Raw genomic sequence first — 25,882 nt, forward strand, 5'->3', positions numbered from 1 at the left:
AATGAATTTGTAAAATCACCCTATGATGATAGAAACACTTTAATTGGAAATGTTAATGAGATTATAAATATATTTTAATTTTTAATTAATGTTCAGGAACTTTATGAGATAAATAATAGTCTTTATTGTATTGTTTCCATTATTTCTAGCATTGATAATTTTTTACGCCGATATTTTCGATGAAAAAGTATTATTCGGTTATTTAATGCATTAATAAAAGATTTTTTTATTATATTAAATTTTTAATTTAAATTTATTTTTTTCCTCTTAAATCATTATTTTATATTATTTTAATAAAAACAAAAAGGCATTGCGGCTACAAATGTATATTTCATATCTCCTCTTAAACGACTCATTTCAAAAACATTTTACAGCCAAATTCAATCAGAGTAACAGTTAATCAAATATCCAATGACTAGATATTAACTGAAATTTTACAGTCAGGTTACAGTTTTTTTTTCGCAGTCAGGAACAAATAGCCTTACAAGAAATATTCATCTTAATTTAAATCATCTTAAATTTAAAAATTTTACCATTTTAATGATATCTGTTTCATTTCTGTACAAGATTTCTTTCAATTGTTATTCATTTCAAAAAAATTAAACTCATTAAAATGACTGTTAACTGTGAACTATTCTACTATAACTTTTAAATTCAAGTTTCCGTTTAATACAAGTTTTCCGTTTTTACCATGTTTTCATTTGTTTCAAAGTAATAATTTTTAACAATCTTTAAAAACAGTCGCTAGTCAGTGGGGAGGGGGAGTCTTAAAAGCAGTCGTTCAAAAGGAGGGAAGAAAAGTGAAGGTTTCACAAGCAACTGAAACAGATAATCTTATTGGAAATAAACCAAAAGTTTGCAGTTTTTCCACAGAAATTAGGAACAGAATATTTTGAGAAAAATTCACATTACCATATAATTGAAATTTTTATCTTTGCAATGTTGCCACTTCATTTTTGAGTTATTTTTCTTTAATTTGCTATTAATTCTTTAGAGAAATGAATGGAGATCCTTTTGAAATGACATTAGTACTCTTTTGCGGGGCAGTGCTAAGATTATGAAGTATGTTACTCCTATTATTTTTTAAAATTTCGATACATATGTCTTTGAAAGGGTTTGTATATCATAATATTTTCTATAAAAGTAGAGAATATGGCAAAAATATTATATATGAAATAATTTTAAAACCAAGAAACGCTGGATATATCAACTAATGAAAAAATAAAATTATTTTTCCGAAATTCGCCATACTAGCAGATGACCATAATAGAAAATAAAAATTTATTTAAAAACAACGGATTGATTGGTAAACAAAACCTGAATTTTTTAAAAATGTGTTCAGTTATCGAGGAAGCATAAATGAACGAAATTTAAAATCTAGCTTAGCCATCAAACAGATAAATAATGCATTACCGTCGTTGTCACATTCGGAGAGGCTTGATTCTCCAGGAGCAAATTCACCACCAGCGTATGGCCTTGCTGTGCGGCTTGATGCAGAGGAGTGTATCCGTGCTAACAGAAATAAAGCATTCACTGATATGTTTTACAACAATCTTCAGTTATAATGACGATTCTTTAAAGTAGCAATAAAGTATTCGCCAAACAGTTTCAGCAATACTTCACTTTATCCAAGTTCAGCTTTCTGATTTGGCATTTACTTCCACATTAACTCATTAGCTGTCTTGACCCCTATTTTGGGATTTTGGAATTTAATATATATTACAGTCAGTATTGTGTGTAACAGAAGGTATGTACTCTGCACTTCGTTTCCTTGCAAAAGTGGACACATTAAAAATTTGTTTGTAAGTTGAAAGAAATGGAATTGTCATGTTGGAAACATTGTATTTTTGGTTTGGCAAGCGAGGCAAGTGCTTTGATTTCCGTTACATTTAAGAGAAAAGTGGGGGAGAGTATGCAGTATATTATCCTTCTTGGAATTCAAGCTAAACTTATAAAAACAAAATAATAAATAGAAATCTTTAAGAGGTATTTGATGAGCAAAATTACTTGTCTTTTAGTTTTTTTTTCCTTCAAAAAGCCTGAATGAGGAGGTCAAACGGGAGCATTTTAAAGCATTTATAGAAACGGGAAAATAATAAATCCATTAATTCTCTATCGGCTATTCATGGTAGATATGGAAATTAAAAAAAATGTCATCTCCATATTCATTTCAAAAAAATATCATATACGCATCTTCTGACAAATTGGAAGTAAAATATTATTCCTATTTTTAAAAAACACGGAACAAACGAAGTTAGTAACATGTAAATTTTCTACGGATTGAAAAAGTAAAACATAAGTTTTTTTTTTTTTAATATTGTTCATAAAATAGAGTTTTATTTATCAAATTAAATGCATTGTATGCATTTTATCATAAAAACTTTTGAATATGAAATTTAAAAAATGTATATGTTTTTAAAAATTTTCTAATGTATGAAAATTTTCACTCAAAGAGTTGTTTGAACTTTTTATTTCAACTCTTTTTAAGCAGTTAAAATGTTAATATTCAAATGACGTGAGAAGATTAAGTAAATTTTCTTTAATATAGCTTTTGAAATAATTTGATAAATTCCGCTTTTCAGATATTTTTGTAATATGTCATTATGATGCATTTTAGATCAAAGGCTCATGGTCATTTAATATTTATTATGCAATTATCTCTATTCATTTAGAAAGACAATGTTGTATCTCTTGTTTATTGCTTTTTAGTGCATTTGACGGGAGCCATTTCATTTGAAGTTACCAAACTACATTTGATGAAAATATATTTTAGAAATAGCAAATATGCATCTCAAACATATTCCAAACTTTAAATAGAAATTTAATTAATTAAAAAGCAAGTGAAAATTTAATATTCTTTGAACCAGAGCTTCTGAAAATGATATTGTAGAAAAACAATTTTCACATTATCTTAAAAATTCCAAAAACTTTAGTTTTGTCATTTTTCTATAATTTTAATGAATTTTTTTAAAAAATTTTTAAATATGATTTAAAAAAATAGTTTTCATTTTTGAAATTGTCTGAAATTGTTTTCATAAATTCTTTATATCATTTTTTTTTTCTTTCTTCTGCTTAGATCATTTTTTTTCTCTCTCTCTCTCTCATTTTAATCATAAGTTAATTTTTATTTTAAGGAAAAATTGTTATCTGATATTTATTAAATGCACATGAGTTATTTAGAAATTTTTGATCACTTTAAAGCCATAGGCATTTTTTAAACTGTACATTTAATTAGAAAATGTTAGTGTCTCTTATTTAAAGAGTTAAAGCATCTGTTGAATTAATAAAAATGCTTATTAAAATATGCTTTCGATGAATTTAATATTTAAGCATCCAAGTTAGAAAGATAAAAAAGTAAATTTTATAGCTTAGCAAATACAAATATTTGCAATCATGCACATACCTCAACTCTTTGCATAAATCATACGCATCTTTTAATCTAGAATTTTTCTCCAAAAATGTAAACTTTTTAGAAATTTTATAGTTTAATAATATAATTTTCCCCCCGTATGTGGGATTATGATTATATGATCATTTATATTTCAATATTAGGATTATATGATCATTTATATTAGGATTATATGATCATTTATATTTCAATATTAGGATTATATGATCATTTATATTAGGATTATATGATCATTTATATTTCAATATTAGGATTATATGATCATTTATATTAGGATTATATGATCATTTATATTAGGATTATATGATCATTTATATTTCAATATTAGGATTATATGATCATTTATATTTCAATATTAGGATTATATGATCATTTATATTTCAATATTAGGATTATATGATCATTTATATTTCAATATTAGGATTATATGATCATTTATATTTCAATATTAGGATTATATGATCATTTATATTTCAATATTAGGATTATATGATCATTTACATTTCAATTAGGTATGCTATGACTTTTTATATGAACGAATTATTTTGTTGACTGTTTCTTTTATTATCTCTATTTTAAATACATGCAGTTGTGCATATAAATGTTGACTTCGTTTAGGTTCAGGGAGCAGCAATGAATCTGTTTTTTGTGCAGCTAACTTACGTTATTTGCAATTAGCTAAGAAATACACAATTCTTCAATTTGTAATTTAATGAATACCTTACTAAAATGATAAATAATTTTCATCAATTCTCATATTTTGAGAAAGTAATTCTACTTCACTTCTTTTCAATTCTTTTTCTGAATGTAAGGCTCTAAATCTTTGATTTCATTAACTACAAAACATGTAGAATATCTTCATTTCGTTCATGCCTCGAATTTAGTTCAAATAGGAATGCATTTTGTGTGATTCTTTTTTATATTTTTCAAATTATTTTTTTGCTGTTTGTACCAATAAATGGTTTCAGAGTTCTAAGAATTAAATAAGTTTAATAATTAATTAAACTGGTTCATGTCACGAAATTGAGGCTTAGGCTCCATTTTATTTCAGTCTTAGCATTCTGGCATAAAGTTTTAGAAGATAGGAAACAATATGCGAATTACAATTTTAAAAAAAAGAAGAGGAGGGTGCTGTTTTGGTATTTGTCTTTGCCACCCTTTTGTGAAGGCACGCATCTGGTATTTTACAGTTCACATGCCAGCATTCGATATACGCTTTTCCAGCACATCAGTAAAGGATAAATGATATATAAAAGTAAAGTGGAAAAAGAATGGAAAATTCCTCAGATTAAATGAGAATTTTTCTGAGGAAATTATTTGCAAACGGAACTTACGGATGTTGTGATCTTCACATCTGCATGATTCTGAAGCAAGAATCTGACCATATTGACCTGCCCGAAATGAGACGCGACGTGCAAGGGTGTGTATCCGGCCTTCGTCTGAGGATCAATCTCGGCCTTGTGTGCGACGAGGATATGAGCAATGTTCACTCGGTCATCTTGCGCACACAGATGAAGGGGCGTCAAACCATTCTAAAAGAAAACGTAAAAATCGTTTACTATAAATACGATAAAAATTTATTGATTAATTTAATTTTATTTAGTGATTCACATTGGATAACTACAAAAAAACATGTCTGCTTCAAAAGGTTTTTGGCCCAAATTTTTTTCTCCGGTTTCCTGAATTTTCTGTTGACCCAATGTAAAAACATCCTCGGTAATTTGACAGAATCGAAGTGAAAATTAAAGACAGCTTTTATTTCTGAATCATTTTCATTAAATAAACAAGCTTGCGCCTTGTGTCCGCTGTGATTAATCATGAAAAAAATTACCCCAGTTCTTCTGAATGGCTGTATCGCGGTGCCAAGCTTAAATCTTAGGACCTAACATCGGTCATGGTATAATTCCTCCCATAAGACGTACGTTCTGTCATTAGAATAGAAGTAAGCTGATCCCACAGTATTACTTTACCCACCCGGGAAGCAAGAGCTTATTTACTAATATGGAAATTTCTCATCTATGAATTTATAGTGCATCCCAGTTGGGTTTGCAGTTATAGTAATTGAACAATTTTTAAGGCCTTTCATTCATTAGAGAAATATATTCAATCCCATATATTCAATTTAAAAAAAACTTTGAATACTTCAGAATCTTTGTATTTAAAGCGCTGTATACATTTTCCTCATTAAAATAACTCATTTATTGATATTATTATTTTCAAATTATTACATTTTTTAACTACATTCATTGTTCGCTAAAATATAGTTTATTAATTAATTATGTTTTACTCACTAAAATTGTCAAATATTAGCTTTTAATATTTAACTCATTTTTAGCTTAAAATTTAGCATTTTTAATTAAAAGATGATCATTTTATAAATCTTTAAAATAAGTTATGAATATTATAAGTAAGTTTAACAGTTATTACTAATTCATAGAATAAAATAATATTTTACTAGTAATTTTTCCTTTTAATTGAAGCACTGCAATGAGGAATAAGTGAAAGAGAATTAAGAAGCAAGATTTAGTGAGGTAGGCAAATATTATGGTTTCTTCTAAAATATTGAGTAATTTAGAAGAAAGGTAAGTCAATTTTCCTCAACCATAAACAGCGCAAGGTGTGCGTTTTTTTTTTTTTTTTTTAAATTTTACAAAACGAGTTTAAGGTGTTGCCCAAGTCTTACCCTAGTTACACAGCTTAAACACAAAACAAGTGAAAACTGTAATGAAAAATTATAAGATAAGTGAAATGAAATATTTAAATCCAGGATGAAAGATGCTACTTCTTAACAAATGCTGAAGAGAGAACTGATATATCATGTTATTCTGTGGTACAAAAGAAGCTCACTTTGAAATTTATCGATGTAACTGGTCTCATTACAAATTCCACTACAGGATTGATAATTCTATTTAGAAAAATAATCAATGACTAAGACTAATTATTTTAGGTTATTCTGTGGTACAAAAGAAGCTCCCTTTGAAATTTATCGATGTAACTGGTCTCATTACAAATTCCACTACAGGATTGATAATTCTATTTAGAAAAATAATCAATGACTAAGACTAATTATTTTTGTAATCAGACAAAGACTTTGTACTCATCTTATGCTTTTCTTGTGAATCTTCATATTACAGTTTTCAAACTGTAAATTTTCAACATACTTAATGTAGTATATAAGCCCATCAAAATATACTTTTTTTAAATTTCGATAATATTTTATAGTAATTCTTGTGGAATTTTTTTCTTTTCTTTTTTAAGTGTTGAAACCCATTTAATTATTACACTACGTTATAGGTTCAAAGAAAGAAAATAATGATAAAAAGAGAGGAAGAAAGACTTGCATTTGCTTTATGGTTGACATCAGCTTTGTTCTCAATGAGAAGTGATGCCATATCTGCATGTCCTTCCTGAGATGCCAGATGAAGTGGAGTAAAGCCTGCCTAAAAAATTAAATAGGAATGTGAGATCATTTCGCACATTGCATTACAATTAATTTATACAAATTTTATTTCACTTTTATTAATGTGCTAAAAATATTTATTTTAATCTTTTTCTACATAGAATCATTAATTATAAATGGTATGGAATCTTCAAGTGAATGAAATCCTTTATACAGGGCCCACTTTTTCAAAATCGAAATATTATTGAAATAATAATTTGACTAATAATTAAAAAAATTATAAATAAAAATTAAATAAATCAATATATAATTAGGTAAGAAAATATCAATAATACAAAATTACAAAGCTTTAGCGTGCATAAAAAAGATTATAAATTTCATCCTTATAAACATGAAATATGTAAATTAAAGCAAAAGTGTAGAAAAAGAATAATTCTTTCAACTCTGCAGATGCAAGAAAGAGGAACTATACTAAAATCAATTTACTAAAGATTTCGAGTTCTAAGCTTTGAATAATTATTTTATTTATAATTCTAAGATTCAAAAAATTTAAAAAATAATCGAAATGCTTGAAATTAAAGGAAATATGTGTGTTTTCTACATTTTCAACCAAATTAATGAAACATTTAAAATCATTTCTCTACTTATAAATTTTGTTGTTTTCACTGTAATTTCACTAAAACTACGAAAATATTTTATCAGTAACAGAATCTAATTATTTGAACAATCATAACAGAATTTTCAAGTAAATCTGAATCATTAAATGCATTTTTCTAAGTCAACACTAAAAGAACAATTTTATTTTGTATTTATCTTTACTGCAAATACTTTGTGCTGCAGACATTACGTGAACTCAATTTATAAAATTCAAAATACTGTATAATAGCAGAAATTATTTAAATTTCCTATAAATATTCCAGCTTTCCCTTTAAGAAAAGTCTAAAACGAATTCTTTTAATTAGAATCGACTAACAAATTTTTAAATTTCATTTAGTTACTTAACTGACTTAAATTGAAACAACAATTTAATTGCCTTAAGCTCATCATTATAATTTACAAGTTGTTCATATCTGAGATTTTAAAAGCTGTATACAATATTATATACATTAGAACTGGGCATCTTGAACTTTTTAAATCCAGATTCTTCAGTCATTCGAATTTTTATCAATATTATGCTAAAACACTACTTGTAATTTGAAATAAATTTTGTTCATTCTTGGTCAAAACTGAAAATTGTGAACAATTGTTTTTATTTCTGAATCGAATCTTTTTAGGTATTTAAAATGCTTAAACCTAAAATAAAAATAAGTAAATAATTTTAATTCATTTGAAGATTTTACTTCTATACATTTCTTCCTCTTTTAAAAGATCCGTAAATTTTACTTTTTTAAACATTTGTTGCAAAATTGTAGCCTTCTGAATTCTCCATACTATTTATTCATAGCATTTAATTTTTAAAATTTGTTAAAAATTCTATTTATAATGACTATAATTTAATTTATCAAAATTACTATTAAACTCTTACAATTTAAAGATATTCTTTATACATATTTGTATTTAAAAAAGTGTCTCTCACCCTTTCTGTGTTCAATTTTATTTCTGTTTTTCTTCATTCGAATCTTTGGATGAATCGAATTTTTATTGTCATCCTGTGAGTTTCGAATTAACTAAACCCCGCTGAATTTTTAAAGCGAATGTTCTATATACAAATGCCATTAAAGCATTCAAAAGTTCTTGGATGAAATTTAACAGCTTAATGAATGAATCCATTTTGCTTTACTGCAAATAAATATATTTCCTTTAGTAAAAGCATACCTTTGATTCTGAATTAGTTTTGGCTCCGTACTCCAAAAGTGTACTGGCAATATCCATTTGATTCTTCTTGGCTGCGATGTGCAGGGGTGTGTACCCGTTCTTGGCTGTTGCATGGGGAGACGCCCCTTTGTCCAAAAGCAGAAGGGCAACATTTACATGGTCATAATGAGAAGCAACATGAAGAGGTGTGACTCCATTCTGAAATAGATGATTTTTAATAAAAAAATTAATTTTTAAAAATACTAATAATAGATAAGATTTGATTTAAAGGAAGAAAAAAAATGAACCGTATATTCCAGCTGTTAATAATATCTCTTTTTTCACATTTTAGTCGACCGATTTGCCACTTTTTTAAAATCAAAAACTGCAGTACTATTTTCGAAACACCGAAGCAGACCCTATTCCTTTATTTGTATACTCGAAATTATAAACGGACTACATGGAAAATAACAAAACTAAACTCAACGCGTGTTTTCTGATTAATATGTAATCACTGTAATATGCTTTCACTTTATTTCATTAAAAAGTTCTTTCCCTGACAAGAAAACAGACAAACTGAATGGACAGTTGTGAGTAAATCCATTTGAAAGTGGAAAAGCAGAATAAATTTGGTGAAAATGTACGAATCAGGCATGGCGGACATTCGTTAGAAGTGTAGCCATTGTGTACACGTACATCAAAACATGTGTCACCCTATGAAGCACATTTTACTAAATCTAACTTTGACCTTATCTTAATTTGGAAAAGAATGTAAATCTGATGACTGAAATGAGACGCAGGGAATACAACAACATTCAAAACTTAAATATAAAGGGAGCGGTATTCCCTAAACTTTCTCGCATACATAATAGAAGTATTATATCAGAGAGTGCCTCTCGTTGTACAATAGATACGAAATACTATTCAGTGGCAATTTTGCTGCATCTTTCATGTTGAGCTTTTTGTCGATTCATTCCTGGTATGCGGTTAATAATATCCGAAAATCGAATTTGCGTTTTAGATGCCGTTTCACTACACGATTGGAGGAAAAAATGGACACAGATCTGCAACTGTCATCGCAAAATCACATACTCAATGGAATATGCTTAAGTCATTTCGTTTTCAAGTTATCGCATTTACATTCTACAGAATGGCAGGCACTTCACTCCTTGACGGATGCAGTTCAACATTGGATAGGTATTGAGTCTGTGGACCGAATTTTATACATCAAGTTCCCTCCATTTTGTATTGATCGTGTTCACTTACATTCAAACAGCCTGACAAACAGAATTCCTCTGAATAGATTTTGTTCAACATTTCTAAGAAATGTACACATTGGATGTAAATATCATATATCAAATGTCATCCCAACTCAAAAACCTCAAAAAGTTTTTTAGTTACTTTTATCATGGACAGACGGACGTCATTTCAAAAATGTGTTTTTCGAACTCATGTAGGTGTAAAATGTAAAATGCGTCAACATCCCGAATTCGAATTTTTTGAAGATGACATTACTTTCTTTATATTTCGTATACTAGAAACTAAAGAAGATAATAAAACAGAAGGAAATTCAAACAACGGCTAAAAAGCATTATACTTGATAAAATGAATAAATTCAGAGACTCCAGTTTGATTTATGTATGAATTCAAAATAATCATAGCAAGCATATAAGAAAGAAAGAAACTTACCTTTCCCTGGGCATCCACGGGAGCATCTTTTTGAATGAGCAGCCGTGCCACTTTGATATTTCCATATTTGGCAGCTAAATGAAGAGGTGTAAAGCCCTTCTGCGTAGAAATGAAGGAGACATCTCAGTAATGGTTGCCATTTCAATCAACACAGCATGAGCCTTTAAATGCTAGTCAATGTGCAATCTCGAGCAAAGCCGGTTGAATCAGATAAAGGAAAAAGTACCTTGGTTGTGGAAGTAAGTGAAGCTCCGTGATCCAAGAGGCAAGCGGCCACCTCTTCCTGGTCTTCCTTAGCTGCAATGTGCAGTGCGGTATACATATCTTTGGTAGTTGCATCTACGGCGGCGCCATGCTGTAAAAGTAGACTCACGATGTCCACGTTGCCTAGTCTAGCAGCTATGTGTAAAGGTGTTTGTTCTTCCTGCGAAGAACACATTTTCTTTTAAAATAATGGAATAAAATGGCAAAAATGTAAAGTCGATTTCCCTAACAACTGCAAGTCATTTGATAGGAGCTTATTCATAAAACGAAACTATGATTTGTTCTGAATCTTTCGATATTCTTAAAAAAATATTGAATTGCATTTAAATAAAACCACCGTATATATAACTGCTTATTTACGAGTTTCTATATTTGCATCTATTATTTCTTTAAAACAAAATGTTCCGGTCAAAGGTCGAGTAACTGACAAACTCGCTAGAGGATGCAATCTATCTTGTGCCATGAAAATTCACATGTAGGATTCTAGTTTTTGTTTTGAAAAGGAAAGCTTGCTACTAGCCTGGCAATAGGAAGAATTAAAAATACATAAAACTTCAGAAAAGCTTGATAACTCAAAGTATTTATTTAATATTCGAAAGTCTACTAGTTCTCTGATGGATGAAGAACTTTCTTTCGGTACAGGCTTTAACGAAATTTTGTACCATTCGTCAAAGGATTCATTTTACTAATAGTATCTATCTATTTTTAAAATCTGGTTGGATCGAAGGAATGTCTGTCTATTTCTATAAATGGCAGGGATTCTTAAGCTTTGACACTGTCTTCATGGATATTTGCCTCAAATTGGTCCTTTCAACTTGAATATTGTCATTAAACTTCAGCTTAGTATCTAGAGATCCAAAACATTAGCAATTATTTCTACTTTGATTTTCCTTATTTTTAATTAAATTGCAAAATGAAAGAAGTAAAATCTGCATTTTTAAAAATAATATATAAAAGTTATTCCTGCTAGAAAATTTAAGTATTTCATTGCATTTCAGAAAAAAGCTTTCAGATTTAAATTAATTATACTTTGACAAATTTATTCTCCTGTATAAGGATCAGATAACAAAAAACATTAACTATAACAAAAGATTTTTTTAAATAAAAAATGGTAGAAATGTATTTAGAAAGAAATTAAAGACAGAAAAAAGAGGGAGAAAGAATTCTCACTCTTGCTCTAGCATCTACACTTGCACCATTCCTCAAAAGAATCCTGATGATGTCAGTCTGATTGGCACGAGCAGCTAAATGCAGTGGAGTCTCCCCTCTCACTGTAGGCACATCTGGATTGGCTCCATTTTGAATAAGATATATCACAATGTTCATGCAACCCATGAATGATGCCACATGGAGTGGTGTAAGTCCAGACTAATTAAAAGAAAAAAAACATTATCGATTAAAATAGCTAATTTGACAATAAAATTCCTTATAATTACTTTTGTGCATATTTCTTTATTTCGAAATGTTTTTTAACCCTTTATAAAATAATGTGATAATTACATTATAAACCGCTTTAGTGTCCTCAAAATTCAAAACAAACATTAACAAATATCTTTTAACCGATGTTCACCATAAAGACACATTATTTTATGCCTAAACACACGTCGCATCACGTAGTTTAGAGGCAATATCTGACCTACAAACATTTGCATTTAAATTTTTTAAAAATCTAAATTGGGACATTAATCTAAATTATAGAAATTCGAAAGCAATAAATAATACAAAAAAGCATTTGCAAAGCATATAAAATAAATAATAAAAAAAGCATTTGCAAATTAATTCATAAATTTAAAAGAATTTAAATGAATGAACTATAAATACATTTTTTATATTATTTATTTTATTCTGTTTTTAATTAATAATCTGTAATATTCTGTCCTTAATTAATAATAATATGTATATACCAGAAGATGTGCACGTCTGACCGGGCTGCTGATCTTTTGCAATATCTTGGATATAATAATTGCAGAATAACTAACGGAAATTATAGTAAAAAATGCCATGCACATTGGCAGTTTAAGAAAAGAAAAAAAAATATTATCTGCAGTATACTTTAGCTGTAAATAAATAGTAATATTAAAAGCTCTAATTTCTCGGAATGCAGTTTTCTTTGCTTATCATGTTCACGAACACTTAATAAATAAAATCGATTTTAATCTAAAACAATAATCAAACAAACCTCAATCCATTAACTTTTGTTACAAACTAGCATAAAAAATATAAATAAAATATTCAGTTTACAGTCCATAACTAATTTTTATTCATGCTTAGCTTTATTAGCATCCAGCCAAATCAGTGAATTTAAACATTAAAAAAAACTTTTGAAGTTGCTTGACATAAAATAGAAGTTAGGATTTGAACTTCCGATAATGACGTAGACCAAAAGTAGGAGGGTATTTCTAACTCCATACAGGACTAATTAGATGTTGGACTACATATATATATATATATATATATATATATATATATATATATATATATATATATATATATATATATATATATATATATATATATATATATATATATATATATATATATATATATATATATATATGGAATTTTGAAATTATTTTATTTAGAAATTCAAAAATAACTAGTACCGCCCTTAAGGAAACAATGTTCAATTAAATGAATGAAACAATGAATAATGTAGTTGAATAAGTATTTCAACATCGAGAATATTCAAAATTTCACAATTACAAAGTTTTATTCTTACAAATGTGTAGAACTTCAGCTAAATAAAAATGTGTAATAATAGTAAATATGGCAAATGGAATTAATATAAAGCATAATACGCTTGAAAAAAATGATTCAGATTTACTGCTTCTCCATTTGCTTACTTCAGTGGTAGCTTCTATCGATGCTCCGTGTTTCAGTAGCAGCTCGACGACTTTAATCCTGTTCTTCTTGCAAGCTATGTGTAAAGGAGTGAAGCCATTCAAGGCTCGGGCGTTGGGATCAGCTTTTCTGTCTAAGAGAAGCTTCGCCACTTTCACGTGTCCGCAGTGAGCTGCGACGTGCAAGGCTGTCAGATAATCCTGGAAATGAAATGAAAATGGATTGCGGAATCGACACATTTCAGGTCCGTTCCCATGTTTCTAACCCGTTTTGCATTTAACCCATCAGCACATGCACGACTCCGTCCTTTCTCTTTTATTTAGAAATTCTAAGAATTTACAGAAGTTTACACCTGTCCTTTCCCACACTTTCATGAGATAGAAGCAGATTAGAACAGCAAAAATTAATGAAACAATGTATCTCTTTCTTTCTTTTAAACCGAAGAATTGATGTCAAATTGACTCCTGCGTGTGCTAGTGTTTTAGATTTTTTAGTTTTACAGCTGTAATAGCGAAAGAACACGCGAAGAGAAGAAATTCAGAGATCTTCTAACGGGTGTTTGTACTGATACTGAAAATGATGATAGCTCAGATTCGTCAAATATTGAGGAATCTTTAGAAAGTGATCATAATATAAAATCGAAATAAAAAGTAGATTCTGAATGTTCCAAAAAACCTGAGCGAAATGTAGATAATCCTTATATAAAATGCATTATCTTATAATATGAATAAACTGTCTTGAAACTTATGTTCGAAATTCCTTTGATTCTGAAGAAGGAATGATAAAAGTATTTTTTTTAAAAAAAGTATTTAAAAATGAAAGACAAAAATTATGATTCTCCATTTCTATGCTTAGGCTTTTTTTTTTTCCTCTCTCTCTCTCTCTTTTTCTTTTTCTAAATTGCATGGGAAAGTATAGATTTTTTTTATTCATTCAATGTTTTTATGAAATTTATTAATTTACTGTTCGTCTATTTATTTTGTCAATATTCTTATGTTATCTATTTAATGTAAAATTAATAATTCTTATATGAATAGAATATTTGCTTGACAAAATATTCATCTATTCTAATCCTATTTTATTTTCATATAAATAGCCAATAAAATAAGGATCCTGGCGATCGGGGTGCAAATGACTTGAAGCGTGTGCAGAAGGGTTAAGGCGCTGGAAAGAAAGCACGTCGCAGAAAATAATAGGAACAGAAATCATACAGACGACTCTTTGAAAATTACGGTTTCTTATTCCAATTTCCGTCTTCGTGTATGCTTTCAATGTTTAGGAAAGATGCCGGCATTCGCACTTTCATGGTTGAGATTATTTAATTTCGTCTTTTATTTTATGAAGCAATGTATCATTTTCATTTTGTTGCAGAGAACCTGTATTTAATTGCATGCTAAGGTGCGAGGTTTAATATATTTCCTATTGATAGTCGCTCCTATATTATAGTTTGTTTTTTTATTCAAATAAGAGTTGTACTTCGAATTTCGTCTATCTGACTTTATTGGAATGCCTAATTTCTAAAATTTGCATCTCTGTAAGGTCAGGTCAAGTTACAAATTATTACGCTCTAAGTAACAAGATATAAAAAATTTTAAAATGTGCTCGAGCACAGCACATTTGCATTTAAAATATTGTAATTTTAGTAATCTATAGAAAAAAAACTCATTTAATTCTTTAACTGATTAAAATTAATAATTTTGCAAAATGAATGTGCTGAGAAAATATTGCTACATTCAATAATAGACAGTAGTTCTACAGTACAGGAGTTCAAAGATGGAGATAGTTTAGAAAGGTCATTGCATAGTAAATAAAAACACAAAGTTCACGGGAAAGAATAAATGGACGGATAACTTACGACAGTGACATCATCAACAGGTGCTTTATGATATAATAAAATGCGAGCACTATCGACATGGTCCCCTTGTGAAGCCATATGAAGGGGCGCAAGGCCATTCTAAGTAAAAGAAAGCACATACACAGAATCAGGAATACAAAATATACTTAATATTCTTCTTTGCAAACTGAACTGAAATAAGCTTTCACGAAACATTTAATCAAAAAATGAAAAAAAGCAATGGATGCATGTAGTAAATGCACTCTAGTATATAAATTAAAAGATTTAGCATTACTACATTTAATTCATTACGGAATTTGTTATAGAATAGCAATTAAAATTTTGCACAAAGTGCTCCATATTTGCAACAAACCTCTTCAATGTTCAGCTATCCATCCAGATCGACCAAAAAAAGGCCGTAAACTGTGCCACACAGTTTTTTTTTTCTTTTATCAATAAACAATTTTCTATCAATAAAGGAAGACACAAAAGCATCACAGCCAATCGATTCCATTCTATAAATTTTTGTCATATTCTTATTTCATGATATCTTGTTTATAGAAGGTGTGAAAAGATGAAGTTGCCGATGATGAACTATGTTTGAACTACAACTTCCACGATGGGATTGTCAGATATTACAAATTTAATTTTATCTAGTGAAGCGAATGAAGATGTAGTAACAAGAGATGTTCTTGATAGAAAGGAGCAAGAAGCCACACGAAAATGAAAAAGATTAGGTCGGAAATCCGCAACTTCTGTTATGGTGCCGCCAAAGATTATCAGACTGATACCGAAGATAATTTAACGAGTCTTCTTCTGATTGAACTATGCGATGAAAAGAATTTAATCAAATTCGGGAGTGCCAGAAACATTACTTTAGACAGAGCATGAGGCTTTTAATTGTGAAGCAAACGCCGATTCAGAAATTATTCAAACTCGAACATTAATGTAGATGTAATAAGGATTCTAAAATAGGGTAGTGAGTTTAATGAATGATTTAAATTCCAACCAGTCGGTGTGTTCTCCCCAAAACTTTCTCGCTCAAATAAAGGAAATATGCCAGAAAATGCTTTGGGTGGCATTGGGTAAAATATTTACGAAATATTAACCTTTGGCATGAATTTAGCATTTTTACTGAGGATGTCGTGTCATCCTTGGCGAGGTTTTCAATAAATTCTTGGCATGCGGTTAATAGTACCTGAAAATTTAAGACGCATTTTTTCTAACCAATCAAAACAAAAATTTGCTACAGAATTCACTGTAGTCACAAAATCACAAACCAAATTTGATATATTTAAATTGTTGCTTTTTTAATTATTCCGTCACCAGGTTTGCATGTTTCTGAAAGAACAGTCAGACGGTCAATCCCTAGTTCAAAATTTAAAAGGTGTCTACACTATTAATGATAAAACTGCAAAGAATTGTATTCCTCCAGCTCTCTTCTTTTTACTGTGATTGTGTTAAATTATATTCGAACATCAGGACAACCTTCCTCTGAACGGGTTTTACTCAAAATTTGAAAGAAATTTACAAATTTGGTGTAAAGAATGCAAACCAAATTTAACCGTCTAGCTCAAAGCGTTTTTGGGTTATCTTTGTCACAAACAGGCAATCAGACAGACATAATGCCAAAAATGTATTTTTCGATTTCCTGGAATTGTAGAGCTCAAATTCTCGAGTTCGAATTTTTTGACGATTACAATACTTTCTCTACGCATACGAGAGAGTAAAAATGATTCAAAATATGAGGGTTTGAACGGTTCAAAATCGCCGCTAGTTGGAAAAGACGTTTTGGAATTTTCGGTTATGGAATTCCATGAAAATACAAGAATGAATGTAAGAATTGAAGGATCCTTATTCCATCATGGGAATATTAGAAACTATGAATTTTATCAGAAAAGAGATTGCAATGGTGAATGGATGGTATTGAAGAAGAGCTGAAGTTCATGATTACATAGCTATTTAGAGCAATTTAGAAAATTGATAAATACTGCAGTAAATATTTCTCATGAAATAGCAAATTATTCTTAACATTCAAAATGAATTAGGTATAAATTGTGGGCAGAAAGATCTAATAAGTTCGAATTGAAAAGCAATATGCTTTGCAGCAGAAGTCATAAAGAACATGAAAACGATTAAAAGGTACCATCAACTTAGTGCGGAAAATAATACAAGGAAACATGATCCTTTGCGTTTAGCTGTATAGTTTCGTTTTATTTATTTATTTATTTTATTTTATCTTTGGTTAGATGAGAACTACCTCCTAATTATCTGTTGTTTAATTGCAAATATAAAATTTTTATTTAAACACTGGCTTGATTCAAGAGAGAAAAAATAACCAGAACACACACAGTCCCAGTAAGGCGGTTGGAGTAGAATAAAATCCCTTAGTTTCGAAAGTTTTGTATGCATATAATTAATCTAGAAAAGATATATCTCATATTACGACTGCACATTGTGTGTTATAATGAGATTTCTGTATAAATTAGTAAGTTGTACATAACTATTTTGGAGAAGTTAAAATTCAGCCATAACAAATTTATGTTTTTATTAAATTTTCGTTCTTAAATTGTGTATTTCTGTCGAGGAAGTTTTGCAAGAATAAAGTTTTAAGAATTATTATTTCCTTATGTGTGCTCATTTAAATTTGTGCCGACTAAATACATGTAATAATTTAAATCTTTCTTATGGGTCTTATCCCAGTGGGGGCACCACAGAAATGAGGATGAGAAGCTTCCAGTATGGTGTTTGATTCTCGCTACCCTGGTGGGTACGGAAATAGTGAGGGTCGGCTACCTCCTATGGATGGACGATATGTATTTCCCACAGGAAAGGTTGTACCGTCGCCGGTGATGACCCTCAGGACTCGAGCATAGTTCCCGCCAATTTGTTGTCGCGGCGATTCGGTCATTTAATTTTATCCATTGCCTTCGGGCGGGACAGAGTAGACGGTTCTTATATGTGTTTATTGAAAATGCGTGCTGATTGAATATTAAATATATGTGATTGAATACCAGCATGCGCATATATTTAATAGATATGTGCTAGAAAATGAAAGTTTTAATATCGTATAATTATTTCTGAAGAAATATGTATCACTTTCTTATCTGCATCTGTTGTTTCATTTGATATCTTTCACTAGGTATAAGTAATTATGAGTATCAAAATTAGTATTATGAAATTAAATAATCCATATTAATGGGTTATCAAGGAAGAATTCATCTGTCTTTTCAAATCAAGCAGTGATGCAAATAATAACGAGATTTATAAAAAAGAGAAGTTCATCAAACTAATATATGTCTAATTATCAGATACTTTTTTGATAATAAGTTTTGTGCTATTGGTCGAATCTATCATACTAACATGAAATATGCAGCATTTAATCAAAAGGAATGACATATGTTTGAATATTAAATATATTTTACTTGAAAAAATGCACATGCCTTTTCATCCAATTCATAAGAATTATAGTACACAAAGTATTTAGATCAAACTAATTTATGTAGTATTTTAAAAGAAATGTTTTACTGAAAATTATTTGTGTTTTTCGCGATTTTTGTGTGTTTAACCGTCCAGCTGCTTATCCCGCGATTTCTGCGTGTTCGCAATCAATCCATTTTCCGTTGCATCCCGCGTTTTTCTCAGTTTAGGGTGTTTATTTTTACGATTACAGATTTTTATTATATTATATTATTATCTTGTAACATATAGTATCAATGTAAGAAAACAGTGTGAATTACCTTCGTCTTTGCCAAGAAAGGCGCTCCTTTCTCGAGGAGAAGATCAACCACCTGGTCGTGGCCACTTCGAGCAGCACAATGCAAAGGGGTGAGACCATCCTGTGAAAAATTTTATTTTGATAATAAGTAGGATTTTTTTTTTCTTTAGACAAGAAAATCTGCCATAATTCAACATAAAGACGCAGTTGCAAAGCGTTCGTTTAAACTATTTTACATCGTACTGTTCCCCCTTTTCCTCACATTCCTTTTTTACAACATTAACAATTCAAAAAATAAAATTTTCAATAATACCAATTTTGTTGCTGTACAAATTTCTCCATAATTTATATATTTTTATATTTTGTAAAGATTAATAGCAATCTTTTTTATTGTTACATTGTTTACTCAATTTAATTGCATTATTTTACTAAATAATTTAATTATATTACCTTTTCCCTTAGTTAAAGCTGTAGTTAGCAGTTGCATTCTTTAATAGAGTAACTATATTAAATCCAAACCAAAAATTTTTTTTTACCAGCAGTTTGATGTTATTCACTTTTTAAATATGTTTCTCAACTCAAACCCACTGAACGAAACGTATTTTAGTTTATGAGATAAGAAAAAATATTTCTAACATTTAGTTCCCTACCGCAGTGAAGTATTTCAAAGCGATTCTATGAGATAATCAGTATTTCGATTTCGTTTTGCTCTCTATTTACAGGTTTTAAATTTCATTTTAATTTTAATCCTTATAACTCTTGTCTGTCTTTTGACAGACATTTTGAAACAGAAGAAAAAAAAAAGGAAAAGAAACTTTCATTCTTGACAACATTTATATTTTAGAAAAATTCGATAGTTATCTCTTTATCAATTGATATTATTATTATTATTGTGGCAATTTATACTGGTGCTTCTGAAACATAAAAATTAAGGGAGCTGTATTAGGAATGCTACATTTCATCAAATGCTTCTTATGAAAAATTTAGAAAAAATATATATTGGATAAGTATTCCATGTTAGAAGAAGTAAATTCACAGTAAAACGAAAATCCCATTCTAAAAAAATGTCCGATAAAATTCATAAGTTTATTGCAATGTTTAATGACGTCCGAGACTTAAAATTTTATTCATCAAATTTAAAATCAATGATATCACTATCACAGTACAAAATTTCAATTCTGCCATTAATAAAAGGAGAAATAAAAAACAGACAGTATTGTTCTTTTTAATACATTGTATAGGAAATTTCTTTTATTTTTTTTTTAGGAGGGAAAAAAATTCTAGCAAAATGCATATGACAATTGAATCCAAAAAGTCGTAAAAAATTATTGTTACATAAATAACTAATTTTTCAGATTCAACTATGTGAAAATTAGTTTTCAGAAGATGCTGCAATTTATGAATCCTTTGATATGTACGCCTCTTATCAGAATGTTTCTAGGAAGATCGATTATGCAATGAACACATTGTCGCTGCGCTTCCAAACACAAGCGCTGATAAAAGCAAAAGAAGGAAACAACTTACCCTTGTTGCTGCCTCAATGTTGGCCCCGTTTTCAAGCAGTAAGACGACCATATTCATTTTACCCCATTTAGAAGCAACATGGAGAGGAGTGATTTGATGCTGAAATCATGTTTAAAAAATCAATATTTATTTCTGAACGCTTTTCTTAAAACTTAATAGCATGATATATAATAACAACCAAATAGACAAATACATTTTAAGAAAGATTTTGATATCGTGTGCTCAAAAAGAAAATTCATACTTCACGTACCTTTGCAGCATAGTTGACGTCAGCTCCCTTGTTTAAAAGAATTTTGGCGATATTCTCATTGCCATAATGAGCAGCTATATGTAAAGGTGTAAAACCACTCTGAAAAGAGAGAAGTCGACTTAGCAGAATGATTATCTGCAATTTAAAGTAAGCTATTTGAAAAATAAAATCAAATAGATATAAATACAGAAGAATTTGGCTGATTTCTTCACAAATAATAAAATTTATTATATATGAGGAATTTGAATGTTTTAAATAATGGTAACACCAATACGGAAAGTTGCTTCCTGTAAGTGTGATGTGAATTCCTATAACACGAACATAAGGTTTTTAGGACGTAGTAGACACTTTGGTTAAAACGGCAGATGAATATAATTTATATTAAATATTATTATAATTTACAAAATATAAAAACTGTTGTATCACATTTAATTCCTTTTTAATTATAATATTCTTTAAAATAAACTAGCAATTTTACAAAGAATCAATAAACATCCCAAAGTACTTTTGAAGTACTTTCATTAGAAAATGCTTCTATAGTTAATGACAGTTTAATTATCAAAGGACTTCCAACATAAAGAGATGCCCCCTTACAATCCAATTTAATCGCAGTAAGAACATGTAGTGCAAGAAAAAATCAAAAGAAAACAGAAAATTTGAAATCAAAACGAAAACAATTATTGTTTTGATATTTTCAAACATTTTGGAATCAAATAATTTGTAACATTCAGTATATTGAAGTCTATCTCTTTCCCTCGTTAAAAGAATAAATTTAATTCGACATTCTATAGCACCAAATCAATATACCAATAGATGCAAGAAATACTTAAGCATTTTTTAATGAATTATTATCTGCATGTTTTACACTGTAATTTGATCTTTGAGTTTGTATGTTTATTTAGTATAACTAATGCATCACTGAAAAGAAATTTTTAGTATGAATTTCTTAAAACAATCTCCAATATAAAATAAGAAGTTGAATTGCCTCTTCACTAAATAAATAATGTGACTAAGATTGCAAAAGCTTCTTTCGCATATCATTTCGTGCATCAAAGTTTTTCAGAGATAAAATTTTCTTTTCACCATGTTATAACATTTTTTTTTTTCAAAATTCATTCTATATGCACATCGAATAAAAGTTTAAAATAGCAAATGAAACATATAAATCATTTCAAGAAACAATATAATTTTCTGACAAGATTAAAATTTAATACTTTTCATAAAACAATTACGATATAAATTATTTTATATTTTATATACATATAATAAGTAATTAAATTTGAAAATTCTACCTAATTGTGCAAAATTTATAAAAAATAAAAAGGCCTTATAAATATAATATCAAAGTATTAAAAGTACTAAAATGAAAAACGAGCTTAAAAAATACCAATTAATTAATTATTTATGCAATGTACTAAATATATAAATGTAAAACGTGAATGGAAGAAGCAGTCACGGGGTCTTTTAACGCTTTTTATTCTTTATCCTTTCATGGACATAGTTCAATTTTCAGATTTCGTCAAGATTTATTTGTCCGAGAGCAGCACTGCGAACCGAGAAAGTAAGCGAAAGGGATGAAAAAGATGGCGTGAGAAAAAAAAATCGACCTTTTACAATTTCAGAAGGAATTTGTAGACTCCGGTATTTTGTGTTTGTGGGGAAACGGCAAGCTCGAGCAACTAAGAAGTTTAAGTTACATTGAAGATAGAGTATGAACGATTAAGAAATTATTTTTAAAATGTAACTCGTATGAAATTATTACATACACATGAATGGGATAAAAAAATGAAAAAAACAATCGAAAAAATGAATGAAAAAATGCTATGGAATATTGCTTGTCAGAAGGGAAAATATGCCATAATATTCAAATGATGATGGGGGTGGGGGTTCTAAGAAAAAAGTTTGTTTGACTTTATTTTCATTTTTTTACTTGTATATACATTAGTTTTGTATTTTTTAAATTTCGTTAATGCAAAACTTGTTTCTTGGAAGTATTAGGATTTCATAAATTGTTAAAATCTAATACATTTTAGTTTGAAGTCTTCAATTATTTTTATTACTGATGAAAGATTTCATTTAAAATCTTCAAAATGCATTTAGGTCAATCCAAATTATTATCACAACTGAAATTGGGCATGCAAAGCAACTCAGCTCACTGTGAAGTATCCAAAGGAGAAACAGGAAAATTGGACACGAAATGTATTTGAACAACGAAAAAATCCCATGCGTTCTAAATTCAGCGGATTTTTGAGATTCTCATTAGTGAACCAGGCATGATTTTAATCAAAAATAGGGCAAATAGCAGTTTTTAAGTTTTTAGCGGCATGGGAAAACATAAAGGTTCGAATGAAAAGTCTTGTTTTAAGGAATTCTTATCCTTAAATTATGCGGAATGAAAAATGATTGCTGCAATCCTTAATAATCAAGCAGATCTTGCTTGACGAGCTCATGGCACAATGAGTGGTTCACACAGTAAGCGAAACAAAATGTAAAATAATAATAATAATAGATTGCATTATTATTAATTTTGGAAAGGGTTTTTTTTCACAGATTGGCATGCATTGTCCCATTCCACATGGATTACTAAAGAAAAAACAATTGTTTCGCTTAGCGAGTGAGATTCGGGAACGAATGATGCTCGGTTACAATACAATGTCGCAGCGAAAAATAAAGCATATCAAAAATCGATTCAAAATCTGACCTTTAATTTAATAATTGAAGGAATTCGATTGAAATGGAAAAAAAAGCATCTCCCATAAATAATGTTCAATCTAAATGATAAATACCGTACCTTGGATGTGACGTCAGGATTATGATCACTCTGGAGCAACAATGTCGCCGCCTTGCAGTCGTCTTTCTTCGCCGCGATGTGCAAAGCAGGGAGCCTCACCCTCCCTTTCGTGTCGTTCTCCAGCAGAACCGCAACCACTTTGTCGTGGCCTTGTTGCAGTGCCACGGCTAACGGGGTGAAACCATCCTGCAAAAAATCATACAGAGAAATCATGTAGTAGAAGCGAATAAAAAAATGTTCAAGATGAACAATTTACACCATTTTAGAATAAAAAGAATGATATGTTGAAAAATTAAATGACAACAAAATAAATTTATAAAAAGAGTCATTAAAAACACGTTATTTTAAATGCATTCAAAAAGAAGGACTTTTATTGCATTTATTTTCTACTTTATAGTTTTTAGGATGTCATTCATTATTATAAACATTTTTTTTCTCAAATTCAGAATTAGATGGAACGCCAAGGAATCGTAATTTAAAGAAATTAAATAATTAAATGATAATTATGATCGAATAAAATAATATAATCGAAATGACACTAGTGTACACATTTTCAAAATTTCACTCAATCAGAACAGTGAAAAATTTATTTCAAAATACCATCTATGAAATCACGAAAAAAGTGAAACTAAGTGAAAATTGAATTTATGTCCCTGATTAATAGATATATTTCTAATTTTAATCTTTTCTGACTTTTATAAATGCCTTCTGTTAGAATCATAAAACAATACTCTATTTTCTAAAATTAAAATGTATTTAAGTATTATTCAATAAATGTCACATCATTTAATTTTTCGTTAAATTTTGGAAATGGTTGGAAAAGAACGGTATATTTTTTTCCAACCTACAAAAGATTAAATATTTCATTTTAAATAATTAAAAATACTGGTGATACAATAGAATAAAGAAAAATACTACAGTTCTCGGTCAAAAAATTTATCTTCGATATGTAAGCTTTTCGCAAACAAATTTGAATACTAAATTTTTAAAATGTTCGGTCTAGGTAGATTTAAAGGTACCATTCCATAAGAGGTTGTCAAAAATCGCCTATATTTGGGTTGGTGATATTTGTTGCCATGCTAACGGAAGAGCCCGCATTTAACTTTGGCAAAGATTGCACGATAGTTTGTGCTAAGTAAACTATAAAACATCTATCACAGCCATTCGCTAGTAGAATAATATGGAATCAGTATATGCCTGACAAGTGCGAGTAGAATAGTATGGAATCAGTTTTTGCTTGGCAATTTACTAATAAAAAAGCACTGAATCAGTATTTAAGCAACCAGGAACAAAATTTTGTCAAACTCCCTAAGAGATTACCTCAGTTGCTAGGCTTTGGTTCGCCCCATTAGCCAGAAGGAACGAGACCACGGAGTCGTGATTTTCTTGAGCTGCCATATACAAAGGAGTGAAGCCATTCTGAGACTGAGCATTCACGTTGGCGCCTGCCTGAACGAGAACTTTCACAACTTCCTCCTGACCAGCAAGGGAAGCGATATGGAGAGCAGTGTTGCCTTTCTGTAAGAGGAAAACACACTTATAAAAATCATAAAATCACATTCTAATTTTTGATCAGCTTCACAACACGAACACAAAATTTCACTTCGGACTTAAGGACGCTGCAATAAGTGATAGTTTTCAGCACTTTTTTTATTTGCATCTATAATAAATTATATATTTTGAAATTTCTTATTCACAAATTACAAAAATTTTGCAAAACAAAAAAAAAAAATGTCATATTAGGGAGACATTGTACTACTGGATGGTACGTTTTTATGATGTGACTGTCGAATTATCCAAAAATTGGTAGTAGATCAAAGACTATTTCACAAGCACTTGGTTTTTAAAAAATGTAAAGAAAGTTCAGAACAATTCAACAATGAAGAGGGCTTCTTTTTATCTTAAATGAAGTGAAAAGAGTTTAATGGAATTCTTAATTAACAAAAAATTGCAATACATACAATAGATTCTATAAATATATATATATATATATGTAAGTTCTGTACAATAAAAAATACACTGAATGGCATTAAATTGTCATTCAATCGTCTTCATGTTACGGAGACAAAAAAGTGAAGAAAATCTATCCAATAGTTTGAGTTTCTATAGAATTTCATAAATTTTGGCATTCCTTTATATTGATGTAGTATAAATATCATAAATAATTCGTCTACTTTTATTTTTCATTCTTTGTATATTATATTTTAAATTTGATTCAAATTAGAGTACTGTGAATAAGTTCAAGAATGCAGTGCACGTTTATTCCTTTAAGTATCATTTACACCAGCTTTCCATGGCGCTCGTGCATTGTAGCTTATATTACATTACGCTGCGCAGTCGTGGCATAATTTGAATTTTACCGTTTCTA

The 25,882-nt window shown here is 29.3% G+C and overlaps 1 protein-coding gene across 18 annotated transcripts in view; it reads right to left on the reverse strand.

The window, feature by feature from the left end:
* Positions 1 to 25,882, reverse strand: part of LOC129989335 (ankyrin-2-like) — a 284,123-nt gene that overhangs the window by 113,528 nt on the left and 144,713 nt on the right. For all 18 annotated transcript variants that reach the window (XM_056097811.1, XM_056097812.1, XM_056097809.1 and 15 more), the window contains exons 4-17: positions 24,835 to 25,032; positions 23,515 to 23,700; positions 20,724 to 20,822; positions 20,474 to 20,572; positions 18,972 to 19,070; positions 15,253 to 15,351; positions 13,400 to 13,597; positions 11,727 to 11,924; positions 10,519 to 10,716; positions 10,293 to 10,391; positions 8,625 to 8,822; positions 6,751 to 6,849; positions 4,744 to 4,941; positions 1,414 to 1,512 (exon numbers count right to left, since the gene is read on the reverse strand). In XM_056097811.1, the coding sequence (XP_055953786.1) occupies positions 1,414 to 1,512; positions 4,744 to 4,941; positions 6,751 to 6,849; positions 8,625 to 8,822; positions 10,293 to 10,391; positions 10,519 to 10,716; positions 11,727 to 11,924; positions 13,400 to 13,597; positions 15,253 to 15,351; positions 18,972 to 19,070; positions 20,474 to 20,572; positions 20,724 to 20,822; positions 23,515 to 23,700; positions 24,835 to 25,032 (2,067 nt within the window). The remainder of the gene's footprint in view (positions 1 to 1,413; positions 1,513 to 4,743; positions 4,942 to 6,750; positions 6,850 to 8,624; positions 8,823 to 10,292; positions 10,392 to 10,518; positions 10,717 to 11,726; positions 11,925 to 13,399; positions 13,598 to 15,252; positions 15,352 to 18,971; positions 19,071 to 20,473; positions 20,573 to 20,723; positions 20,823 to 23,514; positions 23,701 to 24,834; positions 25,033 to 25,882) is intronic.

The sequence above is a fragment of the Argiope bruennichi genome, chromosome 10, assembly GCF_947563725.1.
Source record: "Argiope bruennichi chromosome 10, qqArgBrue1.1, whole genome shotgun sequence".
In the NCBI taxonomy this organism is placed as follows: domain Eukaryota; kingdom Metazoa; phylum Arthropoda; class Arachnida; order Araneae; family Araneidae; genus Argiope; species Argiope bruennichi.